Source organism: Saccoglossus kowalevskii, chromosome 22 (genome assembly GCF_978046115.1).
Source record: "Saccoglossus kowalevskii chromosome 22, keSacKowa6.1, whole genome shotgun sequence".
Lineage (NCBI taxonomy): Eukaryota > Metazoa > Hemichordata > Enteropneusta > Harrimaniidae > Saccoglossus > Saccoglossus kowalevskii.
In genome coordinates, this window is record NC_140662.1 from 26,056,322 (window position 1) to 26,074,220 (window position 17,899).

The 17,899-nt window shown below is 42.6% G+C and overlaps 1 protein-coding gene across 1 annotated transcript; it reads left to right on the top strand.

Moving 5' to 3' along the window:
• The first annotated feature begins 7,947 nt into the window (after nucleotides 1–7,947).
• LOC102805563 (cyclic GMP-AMP synthase-like receptor 1) lies at nucleotides 7,948–16,396 on the top strand. The gene is made up of 5 exons (XM_085495852.1): nucleotides 7,948–8,017; nucleotides 12,199–12,971; nucleotides 13,419–13,650; nucleotides 13,764–13,997; nucleotides 15,927–16,396. Exons 2-5 carry the CDS (start codon nucleotides 12,219–12,221, stop codon nucleotides 16,394–16,396), a joined length of 1,689 nt encoding a protein of 562 aa, XP_085351978.1. The 5' UTR covers nucleotides 7,948–8,017; nucleotides 12,199–12,218.
• The last annotated feature ends 1,503 nt before the right edge of the window (nucleotides 16,397–17,899 follow it).

A 17,899-nucleotide genomic window follows, 5' to 3' on the forward strand; every position in this document is an offset into this window, starting at 1 on the left:
ACAGGTAAACTATTTGGTTTAAACACAGTCACAGTGTTGAGGGACTGTGGTTTTAACTACGGTGGACCATGACTACGAATTCGGCAATATTATACAATTGTTGGGGATAATATATGGTTGTTGTGAATGTTGTACGGTTGGTTCCACCATGTTATACGATGTTATACCATGTTATAATTAAAAATAGAGATAATGCTATGCATAGTGTATTCTGGAAACAAATTTAAAATTCGACAATTGCTTCTCCGTCGTAATATAAGTATTGATATTAGCACATGAAATACTGAGAAAATTGAAGTCAGATGGAAAAAGGGATATTTTAAAAGAGATAAATTGTTTTTTGTTCAGGATTCTGATAGAGCGCGGTCATCAAATCAGACCCAAAGAGACGAAGATCGACGACCACCTACTCGCCCTCGAACACGTCCTCAACACAGACAACAACCCTTGAACAATGGAGAAAATGTGCTGGTCGACAATATTGCCGAATAAGTATCCGGCCAAGGCCCGACGAAAATAAACTTTATTTCTTGGAATATAAGAGGATTTGCCGCACGCTAAAAGCGCAAAGGCTCATGGGCAGCGTGCTTATAAATCACGCTTTAACAAACAATCAGGTTTCAGTCAAAAACGTGAATAAAAAAAAGTAACGAGGTGATTAAAATTCCACATTTAAAATACGATGTAGTTACATAGTACTAGTAATCATGTAGGAGTGAACTTATACGGTGTTGCACCGGAGAATTGCCCCGGGTACACTCATTACCCCAGGTACACTCATTACTCCGGGTACACTCATTACCCCGGGTACACTCATTACCCCAGGTACACTCATTACCCCAGGTACACTCATTACCCCGGGTACACTCATCACCCCAGGTACACTCATTACCCCGGGTACACTCATTACCCCAGGTACACTCATTACCCCTGGTACACTCATTACCCCGGGTACACTCATTACCCCTGGTACACTCATTACCCCAGGTACACTCATTACCCCGGGTACACTCATTACCCCAGGTACACTCATTACCCCTGGTACACTCATTACCCCGGGTACACTCATTACCCCAGGTACACTCATTACCCCAGGTACACTCATTACCCCGGGTACACTCATCACCCCAGGTACACTCATTACCCCGGGTACACTCATTACCCCTGGTACACTCATTACCCCGGGTACACTCATTACCCCAGGTACACTCATTACCCCAGGTACACTCATTACCCCAGGTACACTCATCACCCCAGGTACACTCATTACCCCGGGTACACTCATTACCCCAGGTACACTCATTACCCCTGGTACACTCATTACCCCGGGTACACTCATTACCCCTGGTACACTCATTACCCCAGGTACACTCATTACCTCGGGTACACTCATTACCCCGGGTACACTCATTACCCCTGGTACACTCATTACCCCAGGTACACTCATTACCCCGGGTACACTCATTACCCCGGGTACACTCATTACCCCGGGTACACTCATTACCCCAGGTACACTCATTACCCCGGGTACACTCATTACCCCGGGTACACTCATTACCCGGGAACACTCATTACCCCAGGTACACTCATTACCCCAGGTACACTCATTACCCCGGGTACACTCATTACCCCGGGTACACTCATTACCCCTGGTACACTCATTACCCCGGGTACACTCATTACCCCAGGTACACTCATTACCCCAGGTACACTCATTACCCCGGGTACACTCATCACCCCAGGTACACTCATTACCCCGGGTACACTCATTACCCCTGGTACACTCATTACCCCTGGTACACTCATTACCCCAGGTACACTCATTACCCCGGGTACACTCATTACCCCGGGTACACTCATTACCCCTGGTACACTCATTACTCCGGGTACACTCATTACCCCGGGTACACTCATTACCCCTGGAACACTCATTACCCCTGGTACACTCATTACCCCGGGTACACTCATTACCCTAGGTACACTCATTACCCCTGGTACACTCATTACCTCGGGTACACTCATTACCCCGGGTACACTCATTACCCCAGGTACACTCATTACCCCTGGTACACTCATTACCCCTGGTACACTCATTACCTCAGGTACACTCATTACCCCGGGTACACTCATTACCCCAGGTACACTCATTACCCCTGGTACACTCATTACCCCTGGTACACTCATTACCCCGGGTACACTCATTACCCCGGGTACACTCATTACCCCAGGTACACTCATTACCCCTGGTACACTCATTACCTCGGGTACACTCATTACCCCGGGTACACTCATTACCCCAGGTACACTCATTACCCCTGGTACACTCATTACCCCGGGTACACTCATTACCCCTGGTAAACTCATTACCCCTGGTACACTCATTACCCCTGGTACACTCATTACCCCAGGTACACTCATTACCCCTGGTACACTCATTACCCCTGGTACACTCATTACCCCGGGTACACTCATTACCCCGGGTACACTCATTACCCCTGGTACACTCATTACCCCAGGTACACTCATTACCCCTGGTACACTCATTACCCCTGGTACACTCATTACCCCTGGTACACTCATTACCTCGGGTACACTCATTACCCCGGGTACACTCATTACCCCGGGTACACTCATTACTCCGGGTACACTCATTACCCCTGGTACACTCATTACCCCAGGTACACTCATTACCCCTGGTACACTCATTACCCCTGGTACACTCATTACCCCTGGTACACTCATTACCCCGGGTACACTCATTACCCCGGGTACACTCATTACCCCTGGTACACTCATTACCCCAGGTACACTCATTACCCCTGGTACACTCATTACCCCTGGTACACTCATTACCCCGGGTACACTCATTACCCCAGGTACACTCATTACCCCTGGTACACTCATTACCCCTGGTACACTCATTACCCCTGGTACACTCATTACCCCGGGTACACTCATCACCCCAGGTACACTCATTACCTCGGGTACACTCATTACCTCGGGTACACTCATTACCCCTGGTACACTCATTACCCCGTCCACACTCATTACCCCGTCCACACTCATTACCCCGGGTACACTCATTACCCCAGGTACACTCATTACCCCTGGTACACTCATTACCCCGGGTACACTCATCACCCCAGGTACACTCATTACCCCGGGTACACTCATTACCCCAGGTACACTCATTACCCCTGGTACACTCATTACCCCAGGTACACTCATTACCCCGTCCACACTCATTACCCCTGGAACACTCATTACTCCGGGTACACTCATTACCTCGGGTACACTCATTACCCCGGGTACACTCATTACCCCTGGAACACTCGTTACCCCAGGTACACTCATTACCCTGGGTACACTCATTACCCCTGGTACACTCATTACCTCGGGTACACTCATTACCCCGGGTACACTCATTACCCCGGGTACACTCATTACCCCTGGAACACTCGTTACCCCAGGTACACTCATTACCCCAGGTACACTCATTACCCCTGGTACACTCATTACCCTGGGTACACTCATTACCCCGGGTACACTCATTACCCCTGGTACACTCATTACCTCGGGTACACTCATTACCCCGGGTACACTCATTACCCCGGGTACACTCATTACCCCAGGTACACTCATTACCCCTGGTACACTCATTACCCCGGGTACACTCATCACCCCAGGTACACTCATTACCCCGGGTACACTCATTACCCCAGGTACACTCATTACCCCTGGTACACTCATTACCCCAGGTACACTCATTACCCCGTCCACACTCATTACCCCTGGAACACTCATTACTCCGGGTACACTCATTACCCCTGGTACACTCATTACCCCTGGTACACTCATTACCCCGTCCACACTCATTACCCCGTCCACACTCATTACCCCGGGTACACTCATTACCCCAGGTACACTCATTACCCCTGGTACACTCATTACCCCGGGTACACTCATCACCCCAGGTACACTCATTACCCCGGGTACACTCATTACCCCAGGTACACTCATTACCCCTGGTACACTCATTACCCCAGGTACACTCATTACCCCGTCCACACTCATTACCCCTGGAACACTCATTACTCCGGGTACACTCATTACCTCGGGTACACTCATTACCCCGGGTACACTCATTATCCCGGGTACACTCATTACCCCTGGAACACTCGTTACCCCAGGTACACTCATTACCCTGGGTACACTCATTACCCCTGGTACACTCATTACCTCGGGTACACTCATTACCCCGGGTACACTCATTACCCCGGGTACACTCATTACCCCGGGTACACTCATTACCCCTGGTACACTCATTACCCCGGGTACACTCATTACCCCAGGTACACTCATTACCTCGGGTACATTCATTACCCCAGGTACACTCATTACCCCGTCCACACTCATTACCCCAGGTACACTCATTACCCCTGGTACACTCATTACCCCTGGTACACTCATTACCCCAGGTACACTCATTACCCCGTCCACACTCATTACCCCAGGTACACTCATTACCCCTGGTACACTCATTACCTCGGGTACACTCATTACCTCGGGTACACTCATTACCCCGGGTACACTCATTACCCCTGGTACACTCATTACCTCGGGTACACTCATTACCTCGGGTACACTCATTACCCCTGGTACACTCATTACCTCGGGTACACTCATTACCCCGGGTACACTCATTACCTCGGGTACACTCATTACCCCGGGTACACTCATTACCCCTGGTACACTCATTACCCCTGGTACACTCATTACCCCGGGTACACTCATTACCCCTGGTACACTCATTACCCCGGGTACACTCATTACCCCGGGTACACTCATTACCCCGGGTACACTCATTACCCCGGGTACACTCATTACCCCGGGTACACTCATTACCCCGGGTACACTCATTACCCCTGGTACACTCATTACCCCAGGTACACTCATTACCCCAGGTACACTCATTACCCCTGGTACACTCATTACCCCGGGTACACTCATTACCCCGGGTACACTCATTACCTCGGGTACACTCATTACCCCTGGTACACTCATTACCCCGGGTACACTCATTACCCCGGGTACACTCATTACCCCTGGTACACTCATTACCCCAGGTACACTCATTACCCCGGGTACACTCATTACCCCGGGTACACTCATTACCCCGGGTACACTCATTACCCCGGGTACACTCATTACCCCGGGTACACTCATTACCCCGGGTACACTCATTACCCCTGGTACACTCATTACCCCAGGTACACTCATTACCCCAGGTACACTCATTACCCCTGGTACACTCATTACCCCGGGTACACTCATTACCCCAGGTACACTCATTACCCCAGGTACACTCATTACCCCGTCCACACTCATTACCCCAGGTACACTCATTACCCCTGGTACACTCATTACCCCTGGAACACTCATTACCCCAGGTACACTCATTACCCCTGGTACACTCATTACCCCGGGTACACTCATTACCCCTGGTACACTCATTACCCCTGGTACACTCATTACCCCGGGTACACTCATTACCCCGGGTACACTCATTACCCCGTCCACACTCATTACCCGGGAACACTCGTTACCCCAGGTACACTCATTACCCCGGGTACACTCATTACCCCTGGTACACTCATTACCCCGGGTACACTCATTACCCTGTCCACACTCATTACCCGGGAACACTCATTACCCCAGGTACACTAATTACCCCGGGTACACTCATTACCCCTGGTACACTCATTACCCCGGGTACACTCATTACCCCAGGTACACTCATTACCCCGGGTACACTCATTACCCCAGGTACACTCATTACCCCAGGTACACTCATTACCCCTGGTACACTCATTACCCCAGGTTCACTCATTACTCCGGATTACCCCGGGTAGATCACATTATTTTCATGTTGTGCATTCCAAATAGCAAATAAATGTTAGTTGTCAAGCTTTTTATTTGAAATTTTCAACTAATTTTTAATATGTCTTCAATACTCCCGCCACACCAGAGTGCTTTCTAGGCTCTCTTTGATTATAAAGTTGACAAGATCATTTGAGTAACATTCTCGACGTCTATGAATAGCGCCCTCACATAAATGTCGGTCAAATCGACCACCGTGTTGTGTAGTCCTGTTGTCATTTAGAAAAAAGTTTCTCAAAAACATAATCTCCATTGATGGACGTCTGCAGATCAAAATCATATCGTCTGAAGTGTTTCGTCACTAGTGGGCGCAATTTATAGGAAAGGTGTATTGAGTTCAACGCTATTGAACTTGTTTACTTCATTTGTGTTAATTTGTTCCAATTTATTACGCTGTTACTCAATTTAAAGCAAACAACGTATTAGTCAATAAACATGATTAAATACACATCCTAACCACGCCTGTTATAGTCTCTAGAAGAGCAGTGCATTTTCTGTACTGAAATTTTTAACAAATATGAATTTCTGCTTGGAACCATCCATAGTATATATAACCAACATAGTTTCCCTCGTTTGGAAATGGCAGAGGTGTGGCTGACAACTTCAACACATCGACATCGACATTTCCAAAAAATATAATATTATGACATATATATATATATATATATATTAAAATCAAATATTAAAAATAATTTTATTATATGAAAAGGTAAAACATTGTAACAGTTTGAGGTCATCTTTAGACTTTACTCGCCGGATTTGCTATTGTTTGTTGCGTTTGAAACCACGCTCTAGAAAAGTAAAATAATATCCTAAATAGTCATAATATAGAACGATTTCAATGAGAATACCTTCAAAAACTAAACGCTCATATTTCCACAACACGCCCTTCTATGACTGCATTTTTTGATAGTATTGACTGACAAATTGCAGAGAAAGGCGAATTCAGTGATCATTGAAGCATGATAACTACGAAGAAGACATTCGGCATCGACATACAAAAAGTAGCAAAGCTTTGAAGCGGGGGTGTCGTCACCTGCGCACGCGCTGGAATTGAGTTCCAAGCGACGATAACAACACACGCTAAAAACGCAAAAGCTCATGGGTAGACGCTTGTTTGTAAACAATGACACGCTATGGCCATCTGACGCATGCGTAGGTGACGACTCCCCCGCTTTAAATAAAAAAAGAGGTTTTAACGAATGCTTTCTCGAAATAAATGAAAGTACAATATAGGTATCATCTTTTATGGAAAAGACATTTGCTGAATATTGTACTCATAATGAAATTATCGTCAAATATTCTATACATTTTTGGCCCCAGCTTTTCACGATTTTTACTGTGTCTTTCCTTCCATGATTGCATTCTAACACATCCACGTCAATATAGTACTCAATGATTTGGATGGTATCTCTATAGTTATTGAAAATAATTGTTTTGATCCTTCATTATTCCTTTATTTCTGGAAAATTACCACTTTCAAAGATAAAGAAATGGCGAATTCTTGACAAATTCAATCGAGATGCTGTCATGGTCCAGAGTCGTGCCTCTTCCATTTCGTTTACACTCAATTTGATTTCATCAACTGAGACTGGTGTATCGAGTATATTATGTTGTTGAGTATTTTCTATATCAAAATCTGACGGTCTCACTGAATACTTTAAATGTACACGGCAAGCTTGTGTGCATAGCCCGATATTATTTACTTTAGAGATAACCAATATATGATAATACATATAGCGCCCTCTGGTGGCCATATATCCAGATACTTTTGCTCTGTATGTTTGTTCGTGTTACAGTGGAGTAAACCTCATGTCTGTAAGTTTCACCTGACCTAATAGTCTGTTGTTTTATTAGCGAATATTACATGGTGGCAGCGGTGTTTTGACTCACAAAAATGGCAGATCAAAACCAAGCAGTTCCAGGAACACCACAACAGGCAACTCAACTACCAATTCCCGAGAAATTTGATGGATCAACCGGACCAAAACAAGCAGAACTGTGGCCAAAATGGCTGAAACGTTTTGAACGCTACAGAATGGCTTCAGGTCTCCAAAACAAGACAGAACGTGAACAGGTCAGTACACTGCTGTATGCTATGGGAGATTGTGCAGATGATATCCTCACAACACGTATGAGGATGTGAAAAAAGCCCTGAATGACTATTACCAAGTTCGTCGTAATATAATAGTGGAGCGAGCAAGATTCAATAAACGGGTCCAAACACATGGGGAACCCATTGATGTCTTCATACAAGATTTATATCGCTTTGCTGAAGACTGTGATTATGGTGTGCTGAAGCATGACCTTATAAGGGACAGAATCGTTGTAGGAGTTTTAGATGACTTACTGTCAGACCACCTGCAAATGAAATCAACCCTTACACTCGCTATCGCTGTACAAACATGTCGCCATGCCGTAGCTAGAAAACAAAGTCGTGAAGTAGTTCGTGGGGACACTAGTATAAAGCCAAGTAATGTTGATTTTGAAAACACTCAACTGCATCCCGTAGAAGTAACCAGAAATATAAAGCACAGCCAAAGAAAAGTGACAAACATGGTTACAGCCGTACTAGCACACAAACACAAGATAGCTGTAGATGGTGTGGTGGTCAACGTCACGATCGTCGTATATGTCCTGCCAGAGACTCAACATGTCATAAATGTCAGAAATCCGGACACTTTAAAAAAGTTTGTCGTAGTACAAGACAAGAAAGCAGTAAAATAAATGAGGTACACAACCTTGAAGAGATACAGATTCCATTTCTCGGAGAAGTATATGGAAATGATGACTACTGGAGTGCAGAAATAAAGGTAAACGGACATGACACACACTTCAAATTAGATACTGGTGCTACAGTGTCAGTCATTAGCGACAAATTACCATGGCTGAATGAGGCAAAACTGAGTTCAACTCGTCAATCGTTTCGCGGACCAGCAGGTACCCAGCTTCCAGTAATCGGTACATTCCGAGCTACGCTAGTGTACCGTGAAAATAAGAGATCCGAGACTGTTTATGTGATAAAGAACCAGGCATGTTCATTACTCAGCAGGAATATGTGCGTTCAACTGGGATTTATCTCACGTGTTGATGAAGTGGGAAAATCAGACCCAAACACACCAACCAACTTCAGAGCAGAATTCCCAGCATTATTCAAAGGTCTAGGCAAGTTAAAGTCTGAATATCACATAACACTTTGCGCTGACCCAGAGCCAGTATGTCTGTATACACCGAGAAAAGTACCACACCCATTACTGCCCAAAGTGAAGACAGAAATTGAGGCAATGCTACAACAGGGAGTAATTTCTCCAGTAACTGTGCCAACTAAATGGTGCTGTGGAATTGTACCCGTACCTAAATCAAATGGTAGGGTTCACATCTGTGTTGATCTCACACAACTGAATAAATCGGTTCAACGTGAAATACATCCAATGTCGTCAGTAGATGAGAGCCTGTCTAAACTAGCCAAGAGTAAGCTATTTACCAAACTTGATGCTAATAGCGGGTTTTGGCAACTCCCACTAGACGATGATTCAAAGCTTCTCACAACCTTCATAACACCGTTTGGGAGATATTGCTTTAATCGTCTCCCATTTGGTATAAGTTCGGCTCCAGAAATATTTCAACGCACCCTATCAGGTGTCCTCGAAGGACTAGATGGGGTAATTTGCCATATGGATGATATTCTAATTCATGGGTCTAACCAAACAGAACATGACAAACGTGTCAGAGCGGTCCTACATCGTGTACAGCAAGCTGGACTAACACTTAACGACAAATGTGAATTCTCGAAAGACACAATCAAGTTTCTCGGACACATCATTGATAAAACGGGAATACACGCGGATCCTCAGAAAACCAACGCAATAGCTAAATTTGCTGTGCCAACAAATATTACCGAATTACAGCGTTTTATGGGAATGGTTAATCAACTAGGAAAGTTCATTCCAGGACTTGTGGATCGCAATGAGCCATTACGCGAATTGTTACGTAAGGAGAATGCCTGGGTTTGGGTGAATCTCAAGAAAAATCATTCCAAGAGATCAAGAAGTGTCTAGTATCTACTGAAGTCCTCGCACACTATGATCCAAATCGTCCTACGATTATTGCAGCCGACGCATCAGCAACAGGCATCGGTGCTGTTTTACTACAAATACAGGACAATGGAAAACGACGACCAGTCTGCTATGCGTCACAATCACTCAGCGACACGGAAAAACGTTACGCAGTTATTGAAAAGGAGGCTCTCGCAGCGACATGGGCTTGCAAGAAATTCACTGACTATGTACTCAGACTATACTTCATATTAGAGACTGATCATAAACCCCTAGTACCACTCCTGAATACTACAGAGCTTTCAAAAATGACGCCACGCATATTACGCTTTCGTCTCAGGATGATGCGATTTAACCCGATGGTCAGTTACGTACCCGGTACACAGCAAACAACTGCAGACGCCCTATCACGCACACCAATCGGTATACCAGAACAAGTTGACACAGCATTCAGCGTGGAAGTCGAAAACTTCACCAAACAATACATACAGGTACTTCCCGCAACTGCAAAACGTATACACGACATTATAGAAGCACAGAAAGCTGACGAGGAATGCACGCAAATACGAGAATATTGTCTACATGGATGGCCTGCATACATGCCTCACTCACCATTACTACGTCAGTACTGGGAAAACAGGAGCCATCTCACAGTCTCTGATGACTTACTACTGTATGATGAACGAATCGTAATTCCACGAGACATGCGACTAGAAATACTTGACTGCATTCATCAACGTCATCTGGGAATTACTAAATGCCGTGCAAGAGCCCGGACATCAGTATGGTGGCCTGGACTCTCTACAAGCATCGGAGATCTGGTATCTAAATGTTTTACATGTGGCAAACACCGTCCAGAACCTACTGAGCCACTGATGTCATCATCATTTCCATCTCGTCCATGGGAACGAGTGGGAATGGACCTCTTTCAATACAAATCCAGAGTATACATAATAGTGGTAGATTACTACTCTCGATGGGTGGAAATAAAGAAACTACCAACGTTAACATCCGAGTGCGTGATCACTACGCTGAAAGAGATGTTCGCTGAACATGGAATACCTGAGATTGCAATGTCTGATAACGGCCCACAATTTAGCTCAGAATTGTTCAGTCAGTTTGCAGTAATATATGGATTTGTCCACATAACCAGTTCACCCAGATATCCACGATCCAATGGTGAAGCTGAAAGAGCAGTACAAACTGTCAAAGATCTGCTCAAGAAAAATGAAGATCCATACCTCGCTCTTCTCTCCTACAGAACCACACCACTACAAAATAATCTTGCGCCAAGTCAGCTACTGATGGGAAGACTACTACGCACACAACTACCGATGCTCCCAAATACTCTACAAGCACGACTTCGCAATGAAGATCTTGAGAAAGTGAAAGAGAGTGAAGACATCTATCGATCTAATCAACAAATTAAGTTCAACCAGCGACATCGAGCGCGTGAACTTCCCATACTTCGTCCCGGTGACAAAGTATGGATTCGAGACCAAGACCGACATGGTCATATAGTAAAGACCACTGAAAATCCACGATCTTACCTTGTCAAATCTAATCAAGGCAATTTTAGACGCAATAGGAGAGCACTAGTTCACACTACTAATGAACCGGAATCTCCAAAATCTAAAGCTCATTCATCTCCAGTGAAATACACACCAGATTCTACTGATCAACAAACAAACACCCAATCTATCACTGCAAATGACCATCCAAGCAAACCTGGTAATGGCATTGTAAAAACAAGGTCTGGAAGAATTGTGAAGATGCCAGTATGTCTAGATTTATAGTAATGTCACCAAAGCAGACATTGAAATTAGTTTAGCAGTTCATTATTAGTGAATATTATGTTAGTTGATATATTGCAGTTAGAGTTAATGAATTACGTTATGTTGTGTTGTATTCAGAGAAACATTCGTGGACTTGTTACGAACAATAGTGAGAACACTTGATACAGGACATTAGTTTCAGTTCAGCCCTTCTGTACTTTAAAGGGAGGTGTAGAGATAACCAATATATGATAATACATATAGCGCCCTTTGGTGGCCATATATCCAGATACTTTTGCTCTGTATGTTTGTTCGTGTTACAGTGGAGTAAACCCCATGTCTGTAAGTTTCACCTGACCTAATAGTCTGTTGTTTTATTAGCGAATATTACATTTACTAAATTTACATATTTTGTTTCTTTAATACAGTTATTGGGTAAACCAGAGGCATGTCAGGTAAACAAACAGCACCGGAAAGGGAAGCACCAGGCCATGGTAAGATCAAAGGATCGCGTGAAATATCTGGGAAATCGTCTCTTCAATTAAAAATGGTTGAATTGAACATACCGGTATTACCATCAACGATGTGGATCGATGGTGCCTCAACTAAACAAAAGACAAGGACACATCAAATCCCGCGTAACCAGTCACGCGAGGAAGCTCGTTCGCAACGTTCGCCTGATATGCGTCCAGCGTCAACAAGTTCATCACCCAGCGTCCTAAAAGACTCTGACTTGCAGAAGAGAAAAGGTGGGACAATAGCAGCTCTAAAGAAAAACGTACCATCGTCTGCGTTTGGAGGGCAATGGTCCCATCCCCGGAGCGATTCGCCGAAACATGGAGGCGAAGGCTCTAAATTCACATCGTCCGGTCAAAGAAGGGCATCGGAGACAGGTGTAAAAATCGCTAGAAAAAGTGGGCGCCCAAGTTCTACCACTCGAGATAAGCCGGTCCGGACCGAGCAGGGTAGTAAACCTAAAACAACAAAATCAACGACTAATCCAGGGCGCCAGGATTATAATCAAATAAATTCTTTGAAACAGTTTTTGAACGAGCATGTTAAAATTTGCAGAGACGATACAAGCATTGCAGTCCGCGAGATGAACCCTGTAATAGACTTAGTCCTCAAGTATGCAAAGAATGACTCATTGTTGTCATCCATGAAGAAATTACCAGCTGGCAGTCACTACGAAAAACTTAAGGTCAAGATTAAATTGTTTTTTATCTCACTTATTTTTTATCAACATTTTTTCAATCAAAATTGCTCAACGGCAGTCTTGAACATCGTCGCAAACCACGTCCTCTTTCGGCAACTGATGGCACCTAATATGTATTGAAGTCTTCACACAAATTCTTTTCATTACTGTCGATAGCTACGGTGCGCTTTTATGACGTCACGGTAGAGATTCAGTAGAATCGTGAAAATATATACATTCATCTTCTACAAAAGCGTCACAGTAAACACAGGCTTTCCTCTTACCTGCGTACGTCACGGAAAAGATTTGTCTCTAGAGGGCGCTGTAATTAAAAAGTTTATATTATTAATCCCGCTGCTCGCTAGCTATTATATTCATAGACCCTCGGCCTATGTTATAATACAGATGAGTTTAATTGTAACAATCTCTTTAATATCTAGCTTTAAATTCCAGGTTGGGAAATCAGACGAAGTTGACGTCATGTTCGTCGTCAATGTACCAGATTTGGAGTTCACTGAACTTTTGAGACCATACATGGGACTAGTAAAACTGAATGTGCCAAAAGGAACATGGAGTGAATTCACCACAAAAGGTGGCCACCTATCCCCAAGACGCATGCGAGACTATTTCCAGACTGAAATTGTTGAAAAGGCCGTAACAGAATACAAACGATGTAAACATTCAGGTATGGTTAACACCATGGTAATTATCTGCTATTGTAAGATCAACTTGAGATTATAACAGATGATACTAGTATATTATTGTAACAATTTGAATAAAAAGAAATTTTATTTTCAGACAAATCTATCAATGTTGTGACGTCCGATGAATGTCCAGCCATCACGTTATCTCTGACTAACTCCAGAAACAGTAAAACATATTCAATAGATTTGGTGTTGGCAGTCGAACTAGACAGATTTAGTGACCTGGATGGGACGCAAGAATGGACTGCACGACCATGGCTTAAAAAGAGAGAAGAGATGGACCTAAAGAATATTATCGTACATGCCGTGGCAAAAACATCAATAAGAGGTACGGTAAACTATTTCACGTGACCTTGTCAGAGTACGTCATACATTCTGCCATTTTGTTTCTAGTCGTTTTATAAAAGTCGAAAAAGTCCTGCAAAATACTATCTATAAAGTCACTACTTGACAGGTGTGTACTGTGAGATGCTGTATATGTTGTCGCTTTGTAAAACTCTGGACCCAAGACGTTTTAAAAGTGGGCGATATTTGTATTCGATTGTCCGCTCTAAGCGTTGACGAGATTCAGCAGTCATTGTTATGGATACTGAATTTAACTTTTCGTAGGCCAACAAACTTTTAGACATGTTATGTTAAGTAATTCGGGGGGGGGGAATTACTAAATAACAACTTTCTGATTTGCACCTAAAAAATCACTGAATTTGTGGATCATTTTTCCAATTCTTGGTTATAGCACAAAAGCCTCAAAGATTCGATCCATTGTTTGCAATACCTAGGGGAAGGTATCTCAAGGGAGTTACATGGTAACACTTGGTGTAACGGCCCTGTACAGCAACGTATCTATTAAAGAACAGGTTTAAATTCCACCCATCTCCACCATTATCAATTTCCTAACACTCATTCTTAATAACAATAACTATTTACAAATATTTGCACTCTAATGTGACAAAAAATGGTCCGAGTTATGCCAATATACTCATGGACATGCTCAAGACATGAATATTATTACGTGCACGATTCACTGCTTTTAATTATTCATCTTTGTACTATTTATATTCATTATAATTACATTTAATTTAATAAATATGTATTAACAAATTGCATCATGATGATTTCATCAAACGATCTCTCGAGACCATCAAATTCACCGTGAAACACTGACTCGTCATTTCTTGATGTCAAAGTTCATATTGATTCATAGGTAACATTGATAAAGAATAGTAATAAAAAGTAATAGAAAACCACATTTACAATCAATATTTTCATTTTGCGTCTTCCCATTCATTCCCATTAAAAACAAGTATTCCATATGATTTCCCCACGAGGATCATGATTTGCCGCATTTTTTCAAACCGGTGTGGCGGTACATTCATCTAGGTGAACTGCCTGGCTAGTCATAACCTAAATAGAATTAATTACGGACACCATAATGAACCCAAAACCCCTAATATTTAACACATTCGCAGTAAGAACATCCGAGACGTTTTATTTTACAGCTAATTGAAATGCACATTCCTCGAACTAGTTTTACTTAATTGCGAGTCCTCCTGATAACCCATAGACTAACAGTTTTCGGAGAACTCTTAATATCCATACATACACAATAAAAGATCACGTGATAAGATGCACCACCAGAAATGTAACATACTTAATCATCTTTCTACAGTACGACTGATTCAAGACACATCAGTAGCCACACATCTCAATAGCACCAGCCACATTCTGAACGACATACAATTTATAGGCACAATCAAAACAAACAAACGAGACGACCAGCCCCGGACTAGTAATACTATGTATATATATAAAAATGGCCACTTACACCACAAACTATCAATATTCGACAATGAGGGCGCATCATACGGTACAGCGCCACCTATCAGCTACTATAAATAAAGACGCGTCTACACCTGTGGCATACAATTTTACACAATTGGGCATCTCACAAAGAAGAGTTTTCGCGGGAGTTTTCTTTGTTTTAGTATTCGTTGTCACACCTTCAGAGGCGTTTTATTTAGATTTATTTCGTTTTAAATTGTGTCAGCTATTTAAAGTTATATTTATACATTTTCATTTGCACCTGTAGCCCTTAAGAAGCATCAATTTCAGGGTGAAACGTGACTCCATGTAAACATCGGGAGTGTGGATGTGAATCCATTCAGTATATATCATTATAAATAGACAATATGCTACTAGGACCGTCTGATTTACTACTATTGACTATTACGTTTTATTATATTTTGCTTGTTTTCAGAAGTGGGATTAGAACCAGGTGATGATAAACATTGGCGTTTGTCTTTTTCATCGGTAGAAAAGGAGCTACTGCTTCGTGCAGACACAAGAACATACGCACCTACCGTTCGTAAGAACTGCTACAAAATCTTCAAATATATTCTGACTAATTTAAAAGAACGGCACAAACGTATTTTTGCCAGTCTCCGTTCATTTCAACTAAAAACTGTGTTTTTACATTGCTGCGTGATGTATCCTAACGATAAGCAATGGAGTGATCAGTTTCTGGAACAGAGGCTTGTAGATTTATTACAATTCTTTATCGAAAGTCTTCGCGGTGCAAATTTGTGTCATTTTTTTCTTCCAAATTACAATATGTTTTCACGGTCTCATTTTGAGAGAGTCACGCTGAACGGCATGGCGAATAAGTTGGAAGACGTCCTCAAAAAAATTGATAGACAAGACTTCAAATGGTTATCATTGACACGATGACGTGATAATCTCTACGTCACAGTCAGCTTAATGAGGTCCGGACCACATTACAAATTTATGACATTGTTATCGAGCTTTTATTACTATGACTTCATGCCATCGGGATACCGGTAGGAGCAAAAGTCCAAAATATCACAGAAAATAGTCAAAATTGTAATTTGTGTACTAGTAAATGGTTTCTATGATGGAATTATAAGTTTACCTCGATGACACGAGACGAAAAAGTCAAAAATTAATAAGATGAATGCTAATATTGTTAAAACATTGAAAACTTAACAATTGATAATATTTTTTTCGTTATATACAATGAGAAGTTCACATATTACTTGTGTATGGATATTCATTGAAATTACTTGAAGGGCGGTGGTCGTCGCGCCACGCATGCGAGAGATATATGGGTCTCATGTAAACAGAGATGGCGACTGTTGACTGTTAGGCAGACAAACGAGTACAAAGTGAGACGTTACGAAGCTTTAATTAGGTTTTTCCGGGTGGTTGGGGGGTATCGAAAGAGTCACTGGCGGCAATTAGTGCAAGTCGCGCCCAGGTAAAACCTCATACTTATGATTTCCATTAGAAAAGCGCATTTGATTGTCAATGTTTATCAACACAAATGTCGCACATGCGCAGCGCGACGACTACCACACTTTAACTCCTTATAAAGAAATAATTATATATGTATATTAATATTAGCATCAAAAATAACATTATTTTGCATAGTTACTGTTTGAAAATTGATATAATTTCTTAGTTAATATAATGTTTTCTTTTATTTAAAAATAATTTTACCAGCGCCTAAGCAGTTTGAGAGTTGATCTCTATCGACATGGTGTATTACTTTTATTTTTGGGATTGTGAGAAACATTGTGGTCAAGTATAAATGAGAGTTTGTTGTTTTATAAGAAGTGCTTAGTCGTATATCTTGGTTTAGGGAATTCCCCGCCGTTGGGCGTTTGAATGATTTGGGCGAATCGCGTGGATGTTTACTGTACAACATCGCACTTGTAAAAAAAAATATTTCATGATACTTAAATTATAAATACATTTGTCACTGATCAAGTTTTCGTTTACGTATTTGCGCGAATCGAGCGATCTAACTATTAGCAACGGGATGGTGAACTCGATGCGTTGACCCCTGGGGTGTCTTGCAATCGTTCAGTTGTCCATTGCATTCGTAGGGTAAATTAATTTTCCCACATTCCACGAGTCGTCGATGGCACTGTCACGGTGTGAGATTTGACCAGCAAAAATCGATATTCAGTGTCGTTATTTTATCCTCATTGTCTGTCATTAAAACTCTCAGTGAGATTAATCATCGTATAACGACAATTTTACTTGGTAATTCGGAGTAGTGCGCTGCAAAAAACTCTGAAGTAAAGTTTTATGTTGAAAAATCACTGATACACAGTGTTGACATTTTCTGATTGAAACGCCCACGCTCCCTGTATAGCATAGTTTAGCTGCACGATCTGCACGATCGTCGCAACAAAGAAGTTTGACCCC